This window comes from Mustela erminea, chromosome 1 (assembly GCF_009829155.1).
Source record: "Mustela erminea isolate mMusErm1 chromosome 1, mMusErm1.Pri, whole genome shotgun sequence".
Classification (NCBI taxonomy): Eukaryota; Metazoa; Chordata; class Mammalia; order Carnivora; family Mustelidae; genus Mustela; species Mustela erminea.
Window position 1 is genome coordinate 124,015,385 of NC_045614.1, and position 21,289 is coordinate 124,036,673.

General features: G+C 35.4%; 1 protein-coding gene across 2 annotated transcripts in view; it reads left to right on the forward strand.

Moving 5' to 3' along the window:
- The window catches only part of SPATA16 (spermatogenesis associated 16), a 243,516-nt gene that overhangs the window by 108,058 nt on the left and 114,169 nt on the right, over positions 1 to 21,289 (forward strand). For both annotated transcript variants that reach the window (XM_032341045.1, XM_032341055.1), the window contains one exon: positions 15,790 to 15,879. In XM_032341045.1, the coding sequence (XP_032196936.1) occupies positions 15,790 to 15,879 (90 nt within the window). The remainder of the gene's footprint in view (positions 1 to 15,789; positions 15,880 to 21,289) is intronic.

Consider the following 21,289-nt stretch of genomic DNA (forward strand, 5'->3'; position numbering starts at 1 on the left):
GGACACTAGCCCTTTATCTGATATGTCATTTACAAATATCTTCTCCCAGTTATCTGGGAGTTATCTCCCAGTGAGTTATCTTTTGTTTTTTTTTTTTACTGTTTCCTTTGCTGTGCAAAAGCTTTTGATCTTGATGAAATCCCAATAGTTCATTTTTGCCCTTGCTTCCCTTGTCTTTGGCAATGTTCCTAGGAAGATGTTGCTGCGGTTGAGGTTGAAGAGGTTGCTGACTGTGTTCTCCTCAAGGATTTTGATGGATTCCTTTCTCACATTGAGGTCTTTTATCCATTTTGAGTCTATTTTTGTGTGTGGTGTAAGGAAATGGTCCAATTTCATTTTTCTGCATGTGGCTGTCCAATTTTCCCAGCACCATTTATTGAAGAGGCTGTCTTTTTCCCATGGGACATTCTTTCCTGCTTTGTCGAAGATTAGTTGACCATAGAGTTGAGGGTCTATTTCTGGGCTCTCTATTCTGTTCCATTGATCTATGTGTCTGTTTTTGTGCCAGTACCATGCTGTCTTGATGATGACAGCTTTGTAATAGAGCTTGAAGTTTGAATTGTGATGCCACCAACTTTGGCTTTCTTTTTCAATATTCCTTTGGCTATTCGAGGTCTTTTCTGCTTCCATATAAATTTTAGGGTTATTTGTTCCATTTCTTTGAAAAAAATGGATGGCATTTTGATAGGAATTGCATTAAATGTGTAGATTGCTTTAGGTAGCATAGACATTTCTACAATATTTATTCTTCCAATCCAGGAGCATGGAACATTTTTCCATTTCTTAGTGTCTTCCTCAATTTCTTTCATGAGTACTTTATAGTTTTCTGAGTATCGATTCTTAGCCTCTTTGGTTAGGTTTATTCCTAGGTATCTGATAGTTTGGGGGGCAATTATAAATGGGACTGACTCCTTAATTTCTCTTTCTTCTGTCTTGTTGTTGGTGTAGAGAAATGCAACTGATTTCTGTGCATTGATTTTATATCCTGACACTTTACTGAATTCCTGTACAAGTTCTAGCAGTTTTGGAGTGGAGTCTTTTGGGTTTTCCACATATAGAATCATATCATCTGCAAAGAGTTTAGCTTGACTTCTTCTTTGCTGATTTGGATGCCTTTAATTTCCTTTTGTTGTCTAATTGCTGAGGCTAAGACTTCTAGTACTATGTTGAATAGCAGTAGTGATAATGGACATCCCTGTCGTGTTTCTGACCTTAGCGGAAAAGCTTTCAGCTTTTCTCCATTGAGAATGATATTTGCGGTGGGTTTTCATAGATGACTTTGATAATATTGAGGTATGTCCCCTCTATCCCTACACTGAGTTTTGATCAGGAAGGGATGCTGTTCTTTGTCAAAAGCTTTTTCAGCATCTATTGAGAGTATCTTATGGTTCTTGTTCTTCTTTTATTGATGTGTTGTATCACACTGATTGATTTGTGGATATTGAGCCAACCTTGCAGCCCTGGAATAAATCCCATTTGGTTGTGGTGAATAATCCTTTTAATGTACTGTTGAACCCTATTGGCTAGTATTTTGGTGAGAATTTTCGCATCTGTGTTCATCAAGGATATTGGACTGTAGTTCACTTTTTTTATGGGATCCTTGTCTGGTTTGGGGATCAAGGTGATACTGGCCTCATAAAATGAGTTTGGAAGTTTTCCTTCCATTTCTATTTTTTGGAACAGTTTCAGGAGAATAGGAATTAGTTCTTCTTTAAATGTTTGGTAGAATTCCCCAGGGAAGCCGTCTGGCCCTGGGCTTTTGTTTGTTTAGATATTTTGGATGACTGTTTCAATCTCCTTACTTGTTATGGGTCTGTTCAGGTTTTCTATTTCTTCCTGGTTCAGTTGTGGTAGTTTATATGTCTCTAGGAATGCATCCATTTCTTCCAGATTGTCAAATTTGTTGGCATAGAGTTGCTCATAGTATGTTCTTATAATTGTCTGTATTTCTTTGGTGTTAGTTGTGATCTCTTCTCTTTATTCATGATTTTATTTATTTGGGTCCTTTCTCTTTTCTTTTTGATAAATCTGGCCAGGGGTTTATCAATTTTATTAATTCTTTCAAAGAACCAGCTCCTAGTTTCATTGATCGTTCTGTTGTTTTTTTGGTTTCTATTTCATTGATTCTGCTCTGATCTTTATGATTTCTCTTCTCCTGCTGGGTTTAAGGTTTCTTTCTTGTTCTTTCTCCAGCTCCTTTAGGTGTAGGTTTAGGTTGTGTACTTGAGACCTTTCTTGTTTCTTGAGAAAGGCTTGTACCGCTATATATTTCCCTCTCAGGACTGCCTTTGCTGTGTCCCACAGATTTTGAACTGTTATGTTTTCATCATCATTTGTTTCCATGAATTTTTTCAGTTCTTCTTTAATTCCTGGTTGACCCATTCATTCTTTAGAAGGATGCTGTTTAGTCTCCATGTATTTGGGTTCTTTCCAAATTTCCTCTTGTGATTGAGTTCTAGCTTCAGAGCATTGTGGTCTGAAAATACGCAGGGAATGATCCCAATCTTTTGATACCAGTTGAGACCCGATTTAGGACCCAGGATGTGATCTATTCTGGAGAATGTTCCATGTGCACCAGAGAAGAATATGTATTCTGTTGCTTTGGGATGAAATGTTCTCAATATATCTGTGATGTCCATCTGGTCCAGTGTGTCATTTAAGGCCTTTATTTCCTTGTTGATCTTTTGCTTGGATGATCTATCCATTTCAGTGAGGGGAGTGTTAATAAAGTCTCCTACTATTATTGTATTATTGTTGATGTGTTTCTTTGATTTTGTTATTAATTGGTTTGTATAGTTGGCTGCTCCCACATTAGAGACATAGATATTTAAAATTGTTAGAACTTCTTGTTGGACAGATCCTTTGAGTATGATATAATGTCCTTCCTCATCTCTTATTATAGTCTTTGGATTAAAATCTAATTGATCTGATATAAGGATTGCCACCCCTGCTTTCTTCTGATGTTCATTAGCATGGTAAATTCTTATCCACCCCCTCACTTTAAATCTGGAGGTGTCTGTCTAAAATGAATTTCTTGTAGGCAACATATAGATGGGTTTTGTTTTTTTATCCATTCTGATAACCTGTGTCTTTTGATTGGGGCATTTAGCCCATTAACATTCAGGGTAACTATTGAGAGATATGAATTTAGTGCCATTGTATTGCCTGTAAGGTGACTGTTCCTGTATATTGTCTCTGTTCCTTTCTGATCTATTACTTTTAGGCTCTCTTTTTGCTTAGAGGACCCCTTTCAATATTTCCTTTAGAGCTGGTTTGGTGTTTACAAATTTTTTTAATTATTGTTTGTCCTGGAAGCTTTTATCTCTCCTCCTATTTTCAATGATAGCCTAGCTGGATATAGTATTCTTGGCTGCATATTTTTCTTGTTTAGTACTCTGAATCTATCATGCCAGTTCTTTCTGGCCTGTCAGGTCCCTGTGGATAAGTCTGCTGCCAATCTAATATTTTTACCATTGTATGTTACAGATTTCTTTTCCCGGGCTGCTTAAAGGATTTTCTCTTTGTCATTAAGACTTGTAAGTTTTACTATTAGGTGACGGGGTATGGACTTATTCTTGTTGATTTTGAGGGGGGTTCTCTGCACCTCCTGGATTTTGATGCTTGTTCCCTTTGCCATATTGGGGAAATTCTCTCCAATAATTCTCTCCAGTACACCTTCTGCTCCCCTCTCTCTTTCTTCTTCTTCTGGAATCCCAATTATTCTAATGTTGTTTCATCTTATGGTGTCACTTATCTCTCGAATTCTCCCCTCATGGTCCAGTAGCTGTTTGTCTCTCTTTTGCTCAGCCTCTTTATTCTCTGTCATTTGTTCTTCTTTATCGCTAATTCTTTCTTCTGCCTCATTTATCCTAGTAGTGAGAGCCTCCATTTTTTATTGCACCTCATTAATAGCGTTTTTGATTTCAACTTGGTTAGATTTTAGTTCTTTTATTTCTCCAGAAAGGGCTTTTATATCTCCCGAGAGGACTTCTCTAATATCTTCCATGCCTTTTTCAAGCCCGGATAGAACCTTGAGAATCGTCATTCTGAACTCTATGTCTGACATATTACCAATGTCTGTATTGATTAGGTCCCTAGCCTTTGGTACTGTCTCTTGTTCTTTATTTTTGTGGTGAATTTTTCAGCCTTGTCATTTTATCCAGATAAGAGTATATGAAGGAGCAAGTAAAATACTAAAAAGGTGGCAAAGACCCCAGGAAAATACACTTTAACCAAATCAGCAGAGACCCTAAATCTTGGGGTGAGAACGGGGATAAAAAGAGGTTCAGAAAAAGAAAAAAAGAAACAATTAAAAAAAAGAAAATGAATGAAGAAAAAATATAAAGAAGAAAAAAAATATATATATATACACATATATTAGGTAAACTATTTAAAAACGTTAAAAAAAGAAAAGGGTAAAAGTTAAAAAAAAATTAGCAGAAGAAGAAAAAAAATTGAAAAGGAAAAAACACAAATTAAATTAACTGCAAGACTAAAAAATTATGGGGAGAAAGCCATGAGTTCTGTGCTTTGCTTTCTCCTCCTCTGGAACTCCATTGCTCTCCTTGGTATTGAACCTGCACTCCTTGGTAAGTGAACTTGGTCCTGGCTGGATTTCTTGTTGATATTCTTGGGGAGGGGCCTGTTGTAGTGATTCTCAAGTGTCTTTGCCCCAGGCAGAATTGCACTGCCCTTACCAGGGGCCAGGCTGAGTAATCCGCTCCAGTTCGCTTTCGGGAGCTTTTGTTCCCTGAATGCTTTCCATAGAGTTCTGAAGGACAGGAATGAAAATGGCGGCCTCCTAGTCTCCGGCCCAGAGGAGCCAAGAGCTCGGGGCCCCATTCCTCAGTGTGCCCTCAGAGAATAGCATCCAATAACTCCTATCTCCCTGTCCTCCGGCTGTGCTCTGAGCTCACCCAGGCTGTGACCGGTTCAAGGTAACCCTGAGCTGAGAGCTCACTCCTTGGCTCTGTCTCTGTAGCCAGCTTCCCCGTTCTAATACCTTCAAGCTCTGCGGCAGACACCCCCGATCCTTCTGTGACCCTGCGGGACCTGGGGACCCATGCTGACCCCGTGTGGGCTTCACCTTGGTTTAGCCTCTGGAGCGATGTCCCTCAGCAGAACAGACTTTTAAAAGTCCTGATTTTGTGTTCTGTTGCTCCGCCGCTTGCCTGGAGCCGGCCCCTCCCCCTGCGGTCTATCTTCCCTTTGCTTTGGATTCACTTCTCCGCCAGTCCTGCCTTTCAGGAAGGTTTTGAGTGGTTGATTTTTTTGTTTCTAGAATTGCTGTTCTTCTTTTCGATCTCCCGTTGGATTTGTAGGTGTTTGCAATGTTCAGATAAGCTATCTAGCTGATCTCCTGCTACCTGACGTAGCCTCAACCTGCTACTTCTTCACCATCTTGACTCCTCCTCCCCCATCATTAGTTTTTGATGTATCTTCTGTAGTGAACCAAGTGACCAGTTAAGACCTAATCACTACGATTTCACTGAATCCTTACATAGTGACAATACAATTGCATACATGCTCCTTATAGTCCCATTCCACCTACTCTGGAGTTTAGGTTACTAGGTTGAGATTTGGTGTTAAGATAACATCCCTGTTGAAAGAAGCTCTAAGAAGCAACCATATAGATCCCTTACAGTAAATCTGTTACTGAGGCCATAGACTTACATTATAGGGTAATTTTGAATAAAGTGATCTTTCTGATTAAACTATAAAATATTTGAATTGAGAAAATGGCTTATTTAAAACAAACTATACATCCCTCTTTCCATTAGCCACCAGCAAACCAAGAAAAAACAACAACAACAACAAAATATAGTCCATTCCAATCAAACTTGTAAGATCTTATGAAATACTTTGTGTAGTGACTTCATCCAGGCTTCATCTTAGCATCTTTATTTTTAATATTGCTTTCCACTTTCAGCTTTGTTTTTATTTTTAGTTGTGCTAAAACACATGTAACATAAAATTTGCCATCTTACACATTCTTGAAGTGTACACTACGTACATTCACATTGCTATACAGTCTATCTCCAGCACTGTTTTCATCTTACAAAACTAAACTTATCTATTAAACAGCAACTTTGTATTTCCCTCTCACCTCTGCCCCTGGCAACCATCATTCTACTTTCTCTCTCTCTGAATTTATCTACCCTAGGTACCTCATATAAATACTTGCCTTTTTGTGATTGGCTCATTTAACTTAGCATAATATCCTGATGGTTCACCCAGATTGTAGCATGTGTAAGAATTCCCTTTCTTTTCAGGCTGAATAGTATTCCACTGTATGTATATACTACATCATGAATATCCATTCATCTGTCGATGGACATGGGTTGCTTCCACATTTTGGCTATTGTAAATAATATTCCTGTGAATGTGGGAGTACATCTTTGAAATCCTGCTTTCAATTATTTGGGGTACATACACAGAAGTGGAATTGCTGGATTGTATTATAATTCTATTTTGAAATTCTTGGAGAACTACCATACTGTTTTCCATAGTAGCTATACCATTTCATATTCTGACAAACGATGCACAAGTGTTCTAATTCTCTACATCCTCATCAACACTTAACTATTTTCTGGTTTGTTTGTTTTTAATTTTTTTTTTTAGATTTTATTTATTTATTTGACAGAGAGAGAGTACAAGCAGGGGGAAGGGCAGAGGCAGAGGAAGAAGCAGGCTCCCCGTTGAGCAGGGAGCCTGAATCAGGACACTATCCCAGGACCCTAAGCTGAAGGCAGACACCTAACTGACTGAGCCACCCAGGCACCCCTATTTTCTGTTTTTTTGATAGTAGCCATTCTAATGAGTATGAGGTGGTTTGTCATTGTGGGTTTGATTTGCATTTCCTTAATGATTGGTAATGTTGAGCATCTTTTCATATGCTTATTAGCCATGTGTATATCTTCTTTGGAGAAATGTCTATTCAAGTCTTTTGCTTATCCTTAACTTGGGTTCTTTGTTTTTTTTTCATTGTTGAGTTGTAGGAACTCCTTATATTTTCTGGAAATTAACCCCTTATAAGGTATATGATTTGCAAATATTTTCTGCTGTTCCATGTGTTGCCTTTTCACTCTATTGATAGTTAGTGTCCTTTGATGCACAGAAGTTTTTTTATTTTCTTATAGCTTAATTTATCTATTTTTTCCTTTTGTTCCCCGAGTTATTTTTACTTTAATTTAACCTTATATGTATTCTATAAGCTATTTTAAACTCCTCCTAGAACAGAATATAAATAAGTAACAATATAATCACTCACTCTTCAATATTAGCTATCCTGTCATTTTTCTATGACATTTTAACTATTTGTACCTTATTATGAACCCTTTATTTGTTAATAGAAGGAATATAAACAAATAGTGCCTGAATATCTGAATAAAAGTTATCTATGTAGGAAAACAGTTTTCCATGGACCTCCCACATTTTTGCATGTCTTGTGAACAAGGTACCGACTAGGCTTTGCTCTGGACTATCTTTTCAAAGGTGCTTGGGTAGTAAACAGCCATGGAAGAAAAGGCAGATCTGCTCACAGCCTTAAAGGATGGCAATAGTGTCTTCCTCTAGAGTTAAGGACAGGTATGCTTATAGCCTATTATAAAAGATTTATGTCCTCTAAGCTCAGGATTCCTCTCTTAAAATGCAATCTACTGCACATGAAAATGTCTCCTGGTTCTCTCTGTATTGCCATCTGGGAATTGTGACTCAAAGAATCAGTACTACAAGAGATTAGAGACTGGCTACTGCTATTGCTGTAAGAAACTGTCCTTTGTTTCTGGCTTCGGAGGTTTGTATATTCTGTGATCATCCATGAAACCATGTTAGGCTAACTTGTAAGCTTACAACTGGGGGAAACTCAGACCCTTCATGATGCTTGGAAAATATTATAAGGATTTTTGTACATATACTTGGAAGTCATTTAGCCTAATCTCCTACTCATTCAAGACTTTCTTCTGTACATCTTGACAGATGGCATTCTAAATATCACTTAAATGATTCCAGTAAAAGGAAAACTCTTCTCAAAACCTATTGCATCATTGCTCCTTCCTTCTGTGAACTGAACTATTAATAACTTCATAATACTGAGTTTTCCCTGGCCTCACCTGGTATTGCATAGAATAATTATTCTATTTTCCACATGGCAGGTCTTTGTATTTGGAAAGTACTTACTTAGTCTCCACTAATCTTATTTAACTCTCTAGACATAGCAATTTTGTTCCATATCTTCATGCACTGTGTTTTCCCAACCCACTAGATACTCTAGACACACTACAGTATGGTGATTATTCTCACAGATGCTTGGAACTATAGATGAATTCAATAGATTATATGGCTAAGGCACAATTTAGTGAAAATATCATTTATTATTTGGTCAGAATGCATTTGATTGATTTAATGTAAGATTTATGGGCAGTTTTTGTATTTCTGTCATAGTGTTTACATTGGGTTTGTGATTAAAATATTCATACTTTTTCCATGTGGTCACTCTCAAACTATGATTGTCTTTGTAAACTGACTTTTTAAATCTATAACATAAGATTTTTATTTTTAACCAATCCAGATCATCTTGAATTTTCCTTCTGTCATCAGATATTAGTTCCTTGTTAGGTAAAATTTATGCCATCTGAAAATTTTATAGACATCCTTACAATCACTTAATCTTAGTCACTAATGGAAATATTGTCCACAAAAAAGGCTAAGGACAAGGCATTAAATTCCTTCTTTCATAATAACACAGACCATACTTCATTTTTATTGACCAGTTGTCTAGCTTGTTATAATCTACTGAATGATGCCATTATCCAGCATAAATGTCATCATCTTATCCACAAGAATATCTTATTTGATGAAATTAAAATAATCCACATTTTTGGAAATCTCTAGATCTACCATTTCTTTTTTTTTTTTAAGATTTTATTTATTTGACAGAGAGAGATCACAAGTAGGCAGAGAGGCAGGCAGAGAAAGAGAGAGAGGAGGAAGCTGAGCAGAGAGCCTGAGGTGAGGCTTGATCCCAGGACCCTGGGATCATGACCTGAGCTGAAGGCAGAGGCTTTAACCCACTGAGCCACCCATGCGCCAATACCATTTTTTTTTTTAAGATTTTATCTATTTATTTGACAAGATCACAAGCAGGCAGAGAGCGAGGGGTAAGCAGGCTCCCCCCTGAGCCGAGAGCTCGATGTTGGGCTCGATTCCAGGACCCTGGATCATGACCTGAGCTGAAGGCAGAGGCCTAACCCACTGAGCCACCCAGGTGCCCCAGATCTACCATTTCTTAAAGAGTATTTCACCACTTTACTAGAAAAAGAAAAGGAGTAGCATTCAGGAGGATGAATCAATGCTAATTTACCTTGCTACTGACCAAGTAAGGGAAAGGGATTTGGATTTAGGCATCTTTGTGTAAATAAGAAATTACTTTTCTGATCCCTAATCTTATAAAAGCTAAAACTTTAAGCCCCTGAAGGAGTGATAGCTAACATTCTCATTCCCAGAGTCCAGGCAAAAATCCATGGCTTCTGGTGAAATAGAAGCAAAATATATCCGTTTCTGGGGAAAAAGATAGGAAACTCCTATCGCCACTGTGACTTTTTGTTGCAGTTGGAAGTATACTATATCTTTATTGTTGTGTGGTTATAAACTTGTCAAAATGTATCAAACTATATACTTTAAAAAGGTGAATACTACTGTATGTAATTTATGCTTCACAAAACTGTCAAAAGTATATTAAAGTAAGTTAATTTTCTAAAAATTAGAGAATAAATATAAAGAGGAAAACAAAGAACATGAAATCAATATTGCCTTTAAAAACAAACTGAATTTTGAAATAGCAATCATTACCATTAAAATTTAAGTCTAAAAAGATCTCCCAAGGAAACTGAATGAAACAGGTACCTATTTCTCAGTTTTATTTAGATCATTAAAAATCTTATAAGTTCCCTTATAGCAGTTTCTAACTAACAATACATTACAAATGAGATATGTATTATTTTTTCTACATGGCATTAAAATGTTTGCGAACTCCTGTATCTATTAATTGTAATGTATATGAAAAGCAGAAATGCACAAAATACTGTTTATTTTGTAATAAAATGAGAAATTAAAAATAAGAGTTATAATAAAAAAGACTACCCCTTGGAAACTGAACAGTCCTATCCTAAATAATTTTTCAATCAAAGAGGAATACATATATATAATTAAAGACTAGGGGAAAAATTATGAGAATAAAATATACTCTATCATTCTTAAGGATATAGTCAAAATCAACGAAAAATCAGTAAAAGATAATCATAGCTGTAAATGCTTTCTTTATACAGAAAGAAAACATAAATAGATTAAGTGAAGAATAAGAAGAGACATATTAAAATCCAAGGAGGACAAAAATATAAAATACAAAAATAGAAATGAAGTAGAACTGAATGAACTAAAAGACAGAAAGAATAGGAAAAGGAATGGCTAAAACTAAGCCATTTGATTTGGTTAAAAGACCCCAAAAATTCAAAACTTCTGCAACTCAATACCAACATAATATTTTATAAAAATCACAGTATTATAATAATAATAATAATAATAATAATAATAGAACAGCCTTATTTTTATGTTTGTTCACTTTTTGTCCTGGATATACTTCTATTATTCACTTTCTTAATCCTTGATTTTAATATTATTTATTTATTAATTTCAGTGTTATTTTGATTTAATTTCAGTGTTATTCAGTAATTAATTCAAATCATCCCTACAAAAAGTCAAAGGACAAAGTCCACAAGATCATGTTGATAGATCTAAAGGATATTTGAAAAAAATAAACACTTATTTCTAATAATAACTCTTGGAAAAATAATGTTTCTCATATCAATCCATAATCACAATTATCTGTGAAATAATAAATCATTCCTAGATTACCTCACTTACTTAAATTCCTTTTAAAAATATTGTAACATATGCAGTAAGAGAAGAAAAACATGTAAATATTGAAAAGCACCACCAACCATCATTATTTGCAGATGATGTGAACTAAATTATTGTAATATTAGGTCAAAAGGATATAAAAATAAGTATATTTTATTTACACATAATGTATTATTTGCCCCAGGGATAAAGGTCTGTGACCCAAGAGGCTTACACATTTCATAGCACCCAGCATAGTACATACCCTTCCCAATGTCCATAACCCAGCCACCCTATCTCTACCCCACCCACCCTGCCAGCAACCCTCAGTTTGTTTTGTGTTATTAAGAGTCTCCTATGGTTTGTATCCCTCCTATCCCATCTTGTTTTATTTTTTTCCCTCCCTACCACCCGTGACCCCTGGCCCTACCTCTCAAATTCCTCATATCAGAGAGATCATATGATAATTGTCTTTCTCTGATTAACTTACTTCACTTAGCATGATACCCTCTAGTTCCATCCACATCATTACAAATGGCAAGATTTTCTTTCTTTTGATGGCTGCATAGTATTCCATTGTATATATATACCACATTTCCTTTATCCATTCATCTGTTGATGGACATGGTTTTTTCCATAGTTTGGTTATTGTGGACATTGCTGCTATAAACATTCAGGTGCACATGTCCCTTCGAATCACTACATTTGTATCTTTAGGGTAAATAACCAGTAGTGTGATTGCTGGGTCATAGGGTAGTTCTATAAAAAACAAATATTTTGGGAGCACCTGGGTGGCTCAGTGGGTTAAGCCTCTGCCTTCAGCTGAGGTCATGGTCGCAGGGTCCTGGGATCAAGCCCCGCATCAGCGGTGGCGTTGCGGGGTGTGTCTCTGCTCAGTGGGGAGCCTGCTTCCCCTCTCTCTCTGCCTGCCTCTCTGCCTACTTGTGATCTCTCTCTGTCAAATAAATAAATAAAATCTTAAAAAGAAAATAAAAACTAAAATAAATAAATAAATAAATAAATAATTGTTTTTAAAATACATATGTAAATGCTAGTAATAAGAAGTTAGATAATAATGGGAAAAATCCCATTCTTACTATGAATATATACAATGCTTTCAAACTTTAAGATGCACACAGTTCACCTGGGGGTTTTGTTAAAATGCAGATTGAGCAGGTTTGATATGGGAATCAAGATTTTACATTTCTAATGAACTCTCAGGTGCTGCTGATCATGTTTTAAGTAGTAAGATATATATATATATACACATATAAGGTATAGATAGTTTTATGTATATATACATAGTATATATATATGCATACATACACATTCACACATATTTTCATGTATAATTCTCACATAAAATTTTAAAACTTAAGAATTTAATAAGAAATTAGTGAAACCTCTGTTTTTAAAAAAAGAAAAAGAAGGTTAAAAATTACTGGAGAAAAAATATTTAAATGAAGAAGAGAAAAGTCACATCCCAGGATGGGAAGACAATGGTATAAAAATGTCTATTCTAACTAAAATTAATCGAATGCATTTTTTCTTAACACAATGAAAACCCACCAAATGCTGTAACTTTAAAAGATGAGGATTATAAAGTTCATCAAGAAGAATAAACATCCCAGACAACAAATTTTTTTCAGAAAGACAGCATTAGGCAGTTCTTCTCTTCCAGAAATTAAGATGTATTTTAAAGTGACAATAATTAAAAAAATTTGTTCTGCATAGAAATAGATGGATTAAAAGTGTGGGATACAAAGTCCAGCCATGGATCCAACTGTGCATATAAACTTACATATAATGGAAGTGGCATATCAATCACTAAGAGAAAAATAAATTATTTGACAAGTGAATTTATCTATTATAATATTTATTATTTTACATGATCTCATTCTAGTCAGTTCAGTGCTAGTCAGTTCAATGAGCAATCATGACCTGTTACTAACACTCTCTCTATTCTTCTGACAAAAATGCAATGAGTTCTGCAATTTAGCTATTCTCTTTAACATGATCTTGTTTTTTGCCAAAAGCCCTATCAACATAGCTAAATCGGAGTTATTTCCTCTGTGATAAAATCAGGCCCATCAGCACAGAGTTCTTCTCTCTCTGATTATAATTGTAGGGTTGCTGGGGTTTTTGTTTGTTTGTTTCTTTTTTCACTATAGCCCCCATCAGATTGTCCATTTTGGTCTTAGACTACCTCCTATAGCTCCTCAAATGGCATCAAATGATAAATGATTAAGAACTTTTAAAGCTAAATCAACATTTCCTTTACAAGTTGTAGGCACATAAAATACATCTTTATAAGGGCATGTTATTTTAGAAAGCATCAAATAAATTACTAAAAGTGTAAAAACTAGGCTTCATAATCCCCATTAGCATTTCTTTGCCAAATATCTAATAAGACATATCATAAGCACACAGTAAATTCTGCAATAGCTATGAGAGCCAAAAATAATAAATTGCCAAATATAATATCTCATCTCAAATTTCTAAACTTTTTTCTTTATAATTATACCTCCACCTCTCAGGGCAGACTGGGTCCAGGTCTTCTTGGGGTCCCTCAGATAAAACTATGATTCACATGGTACCATGTAGCATTATATTATGATTAAAAGAAACCTTTCCAGTTTAGCAATAGTAATTTCTAAGCTCGTGTTCTCTACTTGCATTTCTTCAACACCAGAAATGTAATTACAAGCAATTTTTTAAAATACCTATCCTTTTTAGAAGTCACACGGAAACAGTTCCCATGTTTATCTCATCAACCCTTACTACCCATGAAAACTTTCTCCTTCACCTACATCCCAAACTATTTTGATGACTGTCCCTTTCCATCCTCCCTCTTCTACTAAACCTTTCCTTCCCTACTCCTTTTTTCCACCACACCCCATTCTTCTCTCCAGTCTTTGCATTTTTATCAGTAGAACTTGTGGGGGGGGGTGGTTGGGGAGGAAAGAACTTGTCTGACAAAGCAAGATTCTTAGAGAACAGCTCAGCAATGCCAGAATACTACATCATGGGCAAAGAGATGTCAAAGGCTAGAAACATCCATTCAGTAAGGATTTTGTCCCATCACATTTGTAGGCACTTAGTAAGATTGCACCAGTGAATGAATGATTACAAAGTTAAAGGGAAGAATTAATTATAATGTGAAAGAGAATTCTTGTCAGTCAGAAGACCTAGGCCCTTGACAGAGCTCTGCTCTTATTCCCTCTGATCTACTTTTACAAAATTACTTTTACAAGGATAAGACATATAAACATACTCTTTTTCTAAATTAATATAAAATATTAGCAGTTCAGTATTGATACGGGACTCATGTAATAGTTTTTTTAAATTTCCAACATTTTAATCAGAAATCACCAAAAGAAATAATGTATATTCTGGGGGTTTAATTATTCATTTGTACAAATTATTAGTCATAGGGTAACATAAAACATCACTAACTTAGGCCCCTTTAATTCAGAAATCATCATGCAAAAAGCCATAGGTGTGATATGAAGTACTGAGGCTAGAGATAGGAAAGAGAATAAACTTGAAACCTTTCTTCAGCTAATTTGTTGTGTATGATTTTAGAAAGTTCCCATAACCTCTTTGGTTTCTGTGAAGTTGTGTTTAAAGTGAGACAAGTTGTTCAAGCAATCCGTCTCATCGTCACATAATTCTATGATTCTGCATGGGCCAGATGTTCCTTTTCTACTTTATTCTTTCTATAAACAATGGTTCTGGGAATGGAATTATTTTTGTTGGGATGTTTTATAATCTGGATATGACTAGGCTTCAGGGATCACATGAATTCCCTAAATTTAGGCAATTATGTTTGGATACATTTTTCTGGGCAGAAGTACATAGCTTACATCTGATTCTCACAAAGCTCTGTGAACTTCTCAAAAAAGACAAAAAACCACTTACTTAAATAATGGACTAATTCCAAGTGATTCATATTAACTTGTTAAAACAGGCTCACAAAAAGTTTGCTTCATAATACTGTATTGGTTCTGTAACATTCTCTGTCCCACATCAGTAACACAATACTCTGTTAGTAGAAGCTACATTTCAAACTTTCATTAATAATCTCCCCATTCAGTGATGAGCCATAGACTACATCTCTCTAGTTCACCTCATTACATCAAATGCCTTGAACAGTGCCTAGCTGTCAATGAATGAAAGAAGGGAAATGTCTACCAGTATATCTCCAGGCGAGAACACCGGTAGGGAATGATCATCTTTTCATCTGGGCATTAATTGAGACCCTAAAACTTAGATGATGGTAGAATCAACAAATAAGGATAGATACCTCATTTTATACTCAAGCCAAGCCATTGTAATTTCAATAAAGAAGAAATGAAATCCGAAGTGATTAAGGCCTAACCAAAAGTGGCAAGGTCAAGACCAAAGGAATGGAACAGATTCCTTTCATTTCACTAAGAACCTAATTATAGAGTGCAAATTACAATGCCACCCAAATTCCAGTTCCTTTCTTTTAATTGAAATTCAATAGCTAATAACCTTGTCCTTCATTATGAGCACACATACCATAAGTAACCTCTGATTTTTGCCTGATTTATTAACATAAGCAAATAAAATAATATTATGTCTCATATGTAATATAAGTTGGATTCCATTTTTTGTCACTGCCATATCTATAAAAGATATTCAGTGCTATAAATCAAATTCTTTTATCATGCAAACATGATAAAATTTCAATAATGCTTGTTTATTTGTCTTAACTGACAATTACAGGAAGAAAATGGTCTCATTCATTAGTATCTTTTAAAATATATAGTACATAAAATTGAATACATGTTATTTCATTCCTGTACAATTCTAGTAGTTGACTTTTAAAAACCTAGTAACATTAGCATCTCTTTTATCTTCTTACAGGAGCATTGTTTTAAACCCAGCTTATTTCCGAAATCATCTTCGCCAGGCAACAGTGTTTAGATGTCTAGAGAGATATTCAGAAGCTGCCCGGTATGTTTGTTATAACTTTTGTGAAGATTTATTTCAAGTTAAATTAATTTCATTCTCAGCTTCTGGTAATAGCATAACAGAACTTTCCATTTCTCTCATGGAGTATGATCTTACCAGAATTATTGTCTTATAAATGTCAAACCAACAATTATTGACTATCTTTTTCCTTAATTAAAGCCATTCTCTGTTCATAGCTCTTAGTAAAAATTCAAACTTTCCAGCCATGAGGTCACTCATAATGATGGGAAAACTTCCAGGGAAGATTAGAAATGAACTTGACCTCTTGCCCTCCAGTACATTCCTGGTTTTGGTTGTAATGACACAATCTGTGACTCTCTCTTTCTTGAGTTCTGGAAATGAAATCCAACAGCATGAAAAAGACCTCAGGAGCTCTTTCTAGAGGAGATGGCATCAGTTATAACATCAAGGGTTGTTAGAGCTGTTCTAATATATTGCCTCCTAGACCCCAGTATGTTTTATAAAAACCTAACAAAGCAGCTTTTAATATTTCCATCCCCAGAACCTACACAACAGAAAAAAAATTTTACAAGAATTGTGCAACAGCCTCAATGTTACATTCAGAGTTCCTTTTCACCTGTGACTACAAAGGCTTTTTTTCTTCCTGAGTCAAGCTCATCATATTGGACTTCCCTTCCCTTTGATGAATCTCTCAATGAATTTTCCTCATCTCCCAATGAATAGCTGCTATTTCTAACTTGTCCACTTTATTTATTTATTTAAGATTTTTTAAATTTATTTGACAGAGAGAGAGGGATCACAAGTAGGCAGAGAGGCAGGCAGAGAGAGGGGAGGAAGCAGACTCCCCACCAAGCAGAGAGCCCTATGTGGGGCTCCATCCCAGGTCCCTGAGATCATGACCCGAGCTGAAGGCAGAGGCTTAACCCACTGAGCCACCCAGGTGCCCCACCCACTTTAATATTCTAGGAATTCAGCAAGGAAATGTGAGTGGTTTCTTCACCAGCTCCAAGCACTATTCCTAGGGAAATATCTGCAGTAATAGGGATGAGAAGCCTAGGTTGCAATCTTTGCAATATAACACTTTCTTGGAGAGTGTAGTTTAAGGAATTTAAATGGATAATAAAATGGTTCCATAAAATTAATACCATGAAATCGACATGAATTCCATTTATTTAGGTGGTCGTGAGAGTTACCAAAACTGAATTAAATGATGGATATGGAGGGCAGAATTAATCCCAACTACACTCACTTTGCAGTCAACCATTATGCCACAACATCTATTTACCTGTATGTTAATGTGCATTTTTTAAACTTATAATGGTCTTTATGTATCAATCTCATTTTTTGCATTCTATTTTTCCTTATACTTTTTCTAATGTATTCCATCTGATGTACTCACTTGTGACTTTTTTCTACATTTTATTTTCTCCACTAAGTTGTCTGTAACTTTCTGTCTGCCCACATACTTTTCCTATGTGAATGAGAGAGAATTTAAGAGGTGGTGGTGAGCTTCCTTCAGTCCCATACTTTTTAAAAAGTCCCTAGCTACAAATGAAGCTAATAGGTCCAATGTAAACTGATACCACTACCTGTAAAATGATGTTTTCTAAAAGATGGTTTATTAATGTGTCTTCTGAATCTAATAAAAAAAATCATTAGGAGAAGACTAGATGCAACTTCAAAATTAGATTGCAACTAGTAAAAAACAAGCTGTGAGAGACCATGGAATCTGGGGAAACAAACAGAGTTATAGAAGGGAATAGGGTGCGGGGATGGGGGAGTCTGGTGATGGGTATTAAGGAGGACACAGATTGCATGGAGCACTGGGTGTTTTATATGAACAATGAATCATGGAACACTACATCAAAAATTAATGATGTACTGTATGGTGACTAACATGACGCAATAAAAAAAAAGATGTTAAGAAAAATTGATGATGGTGTGCTGGGATCGGCTTGTATAGACTCTGAAAAGCCAATTGTTAATATTCTGGAATTTACGGAGAGCCAGTTTTTAAAATAGAGGAGAACTTAGTAATGCTGGGAAAATTTACACTATGGAAACTGGCTAATGCTACAAAGCCGCCTTTTCTGGTTCAGGGAGAGCCAGGTTGCCAGCCTATCATTGACTATAACTTAATTGTATCAAGCTTTGACTGTTTGAGTTAAAGTTGTGACAAAAACTCTTTATGGACCCTAAAACAAACAATAAAAACTTGAAAATTAGTACTCTGTCAGTATTTGCTATACAAATTTGGAACTGAATATCCATTGTCCTTGATGTGTATATCCCTGCAATGAAATAAATGTAGGTGTTCAATATCATATAATGACTGACCTGAAGACCTGATAATAGTCCTGAGGAAGTTCCTGATAATTTTTGGTTATGCTGGTATGGACTTTCCAAAAGAGAAGTAGATACAATTAATTACAGATATAAGAGTTTTTCATCTTAGCTTCCTTGGCAATTATAGTCCTCAATATACAATATTAGTCATTATGGTTTTCCCAAGGGGAAGAATGAACATGACTATGATAGGGTCTCTTAGCTATTAGACTTGTAATGTGAATAATAAATGCAAATAAATATATAGAACATTCATGTTTATCAATTACTTTCTTGGAAATTTGGGTAGTTTGGTTCAGGCCTCTTACAAGGATCTTATATTTAAACTCACTGGAAAAGCCAACACCTTAAAGTTACTTCCTCTAGAATGTCAAGTAGTCATGTTTCTGAAATTGAAAGGCACTTAACAAATGCAAAAGAATCCCATTACTAGGTGACTTAGGAATCTTAAAACCATTATTTGCAGTGAAGTGAATCATCTCTTTCTGATTCACGTTAGAGTATTTATAACCAGGAACTAGAATTTGGGCCATCTAAGGTTTTCTGAGCCTAACCAGCTCTACCCAGGAAGGAATACTTAATAAAAATAGGTCAGAAAAGATTCCCAGGACAGTCTCATAAAAGCCAGGATTCTCAACCAGAGAGACTAGAGAAAATGCTATGACCTGTATTTGAATAGAAGGTATCAGTCAGGTTTACAACAATGAGCAGGTCCTTTTATTTTATGGGTCAATATTCTTTTAGTAACATCCTACCTACCAGAAGAGAGAACAAGAATATATAGATGGTAGGAAACTGAATAAAAATAAGGATATTTTATTTTGCTTTAGGCTCTGCAGGGATGCTGGTCATCCTTGAGCAGACAACTGGCACTGGTTAAATTGATTAAAGTACATTTTCAGACCATAAATCTAAATTGAAATTGCTGTAACTCCCCAAGAAACAACCAACCTGTGAGGTCTTACCTGAAATAGCAAGTAGTGTAGCTCTTTAACATCTCTTCATTTCTTTGCACATAAAAGTATATGTGTTGAATTAGAATGTCTTTGCTTGAATCTGCCTTCTCTCGTAGCACTCACTCACACACACACACACACACACACACACACACACATCCTTTGGCACTACCTTCATAAGAAAGATGGTAAGATAAGAAAAAATATGCAGAGATGTGAAACGAACAAATGTGAAGACTATTTTATGAAAAGAGCTAATAACTCTTGATAATACGAATGGCGTGTCTTTTATTTCTGTATGCTCAGTGACTTCCACAGAGTTTGGCACATACCAAGCACCAGTTCAGGGTTGGCAAATTAAATTAGCCAGTTTTGAGTTTGTAATTAAGAACCATTTAGCAGCAGCAATAAGGAGATATTACATGAAATTGCTAGTACAACCCTGGTTAAAAGATAAATATGAGAGTGTTCACATAGTTAAGTTATGGTGATAGTATCGTGACTCCTATGATAAAGATCTATAAGGCAAAAAATAGCTGACATTACAAAGGAACTACTTTAGTTAAGATCACACTGTGTAAGTGGAAGCAAACAGAAGGTAATACTAAAGGGGAAATACGACAAAAGCTTCTGTTCATCATTAAGGAAGAGTTAGTTGTGCATTTCTACATATATGAACTAGATGAGGGCTACTGGAGCAGTAATCATGCATTTAAATATTCACAAATCTCAAGCTGATGGTGTATGAAGGAGGTCAATTATAAGATAGAAGAGCTGTATGAATTACAGAGAACTAGAGACCACTAACTACAATGACCATATAATTTATCTTTCAAACTTATTCGTGAAAATAAGCATTGTTAAGAAATAACCAGGAAAATATGCATAAAGCAAGACTGTTGTGACCACACTGGCCATCTGGCACACTACCCTAGTCCTTCTGAAGGGAATGGCCATATTCAAGTACAGTTAATGTTGCTGTATACAACTGTAGTACAGTGTTGTCGATTTTTGAGTCTTCAGGAAATAATGCTTTTCAGAACTTGGCAAGAGAAATTTCTTAATTTTTCTTTTTTTAAAATTTCTTAACTTTTAAATGTCAATTATTTCATGTTTTTCAAACACAGTTTCATATTAAGAAAGCTGAAGTAGTCCCATTCGTGAACATGTAATTCACCGATTTGTTGCAACAAATCTGTTCTACCTTTTATTTATAGTAGTATTATTTAATACCACATTATATACAATATTATGATAAATAGATTAGGTAATCAACTATATAGTCTAATATTTTTTATCTTTTTCCTTCCTTTTTTTAAAGATTTTATTTATTTATTTGACAGAGATCACAAGTAGGCAGAGAGGGAGGAAGAGAGAGAGGAGGAAGCAGGCTCCCTGCTGAGCAGAGAGCCCCATGCAGGGCTAGATCCCAGGACCCTGGGATCATGACCTGAGCCGAAGGCAGAGGCTTTAACCCACTGAACCACCCAGGCGCCCCTATCTTTTTCCTTCTTAAGGTAATATACAAATAGTATGTTCCTTTTAACCAAATCAAAACACAATACAATTAATTCACAAGATGAATTAATTCATGGCTACACTCACTAGAGTGAGTAGCCAGATAGATAGAGAGAAGCCAGATAGGTAGATAGTAGAGGTTAAAGCTGATGCCACTGGAAATGGAAATAATGCATATATAAATCACAACATTCCAAAAGAGAAAGTGATCTAAAAATAAATTTAAGTATTTGTTCAGAAAAATAGTCACATAAAACAGTGATATTGTTATTGATAGGCAATCACTCAGAATAGTACTACAACAGTAAGCAGCAAGAAACTGTGTCAGCTGTTTTAGTGTCATAGAACTCTATGATTTTAAATGAGATTATTGTGTGTCTTGCAAGGGAGGAGAATATACTGACAGGTAGACTTAAGACAAATGATTCTGAAAAGATGATAGTAGTGTTGGGAATTTATTTTAACTTAGTTCTGATTCAATTGAAAGTATAAAATCCATTCAAACACCATGCAAAAATACATCACAGTTTTTTGGTTAAAGTAAGTTCTCATTTATGTCTTTAGATAGTATAAATGAAGACTGTAGGCTAATTTTTATTCTTAAACTGTCC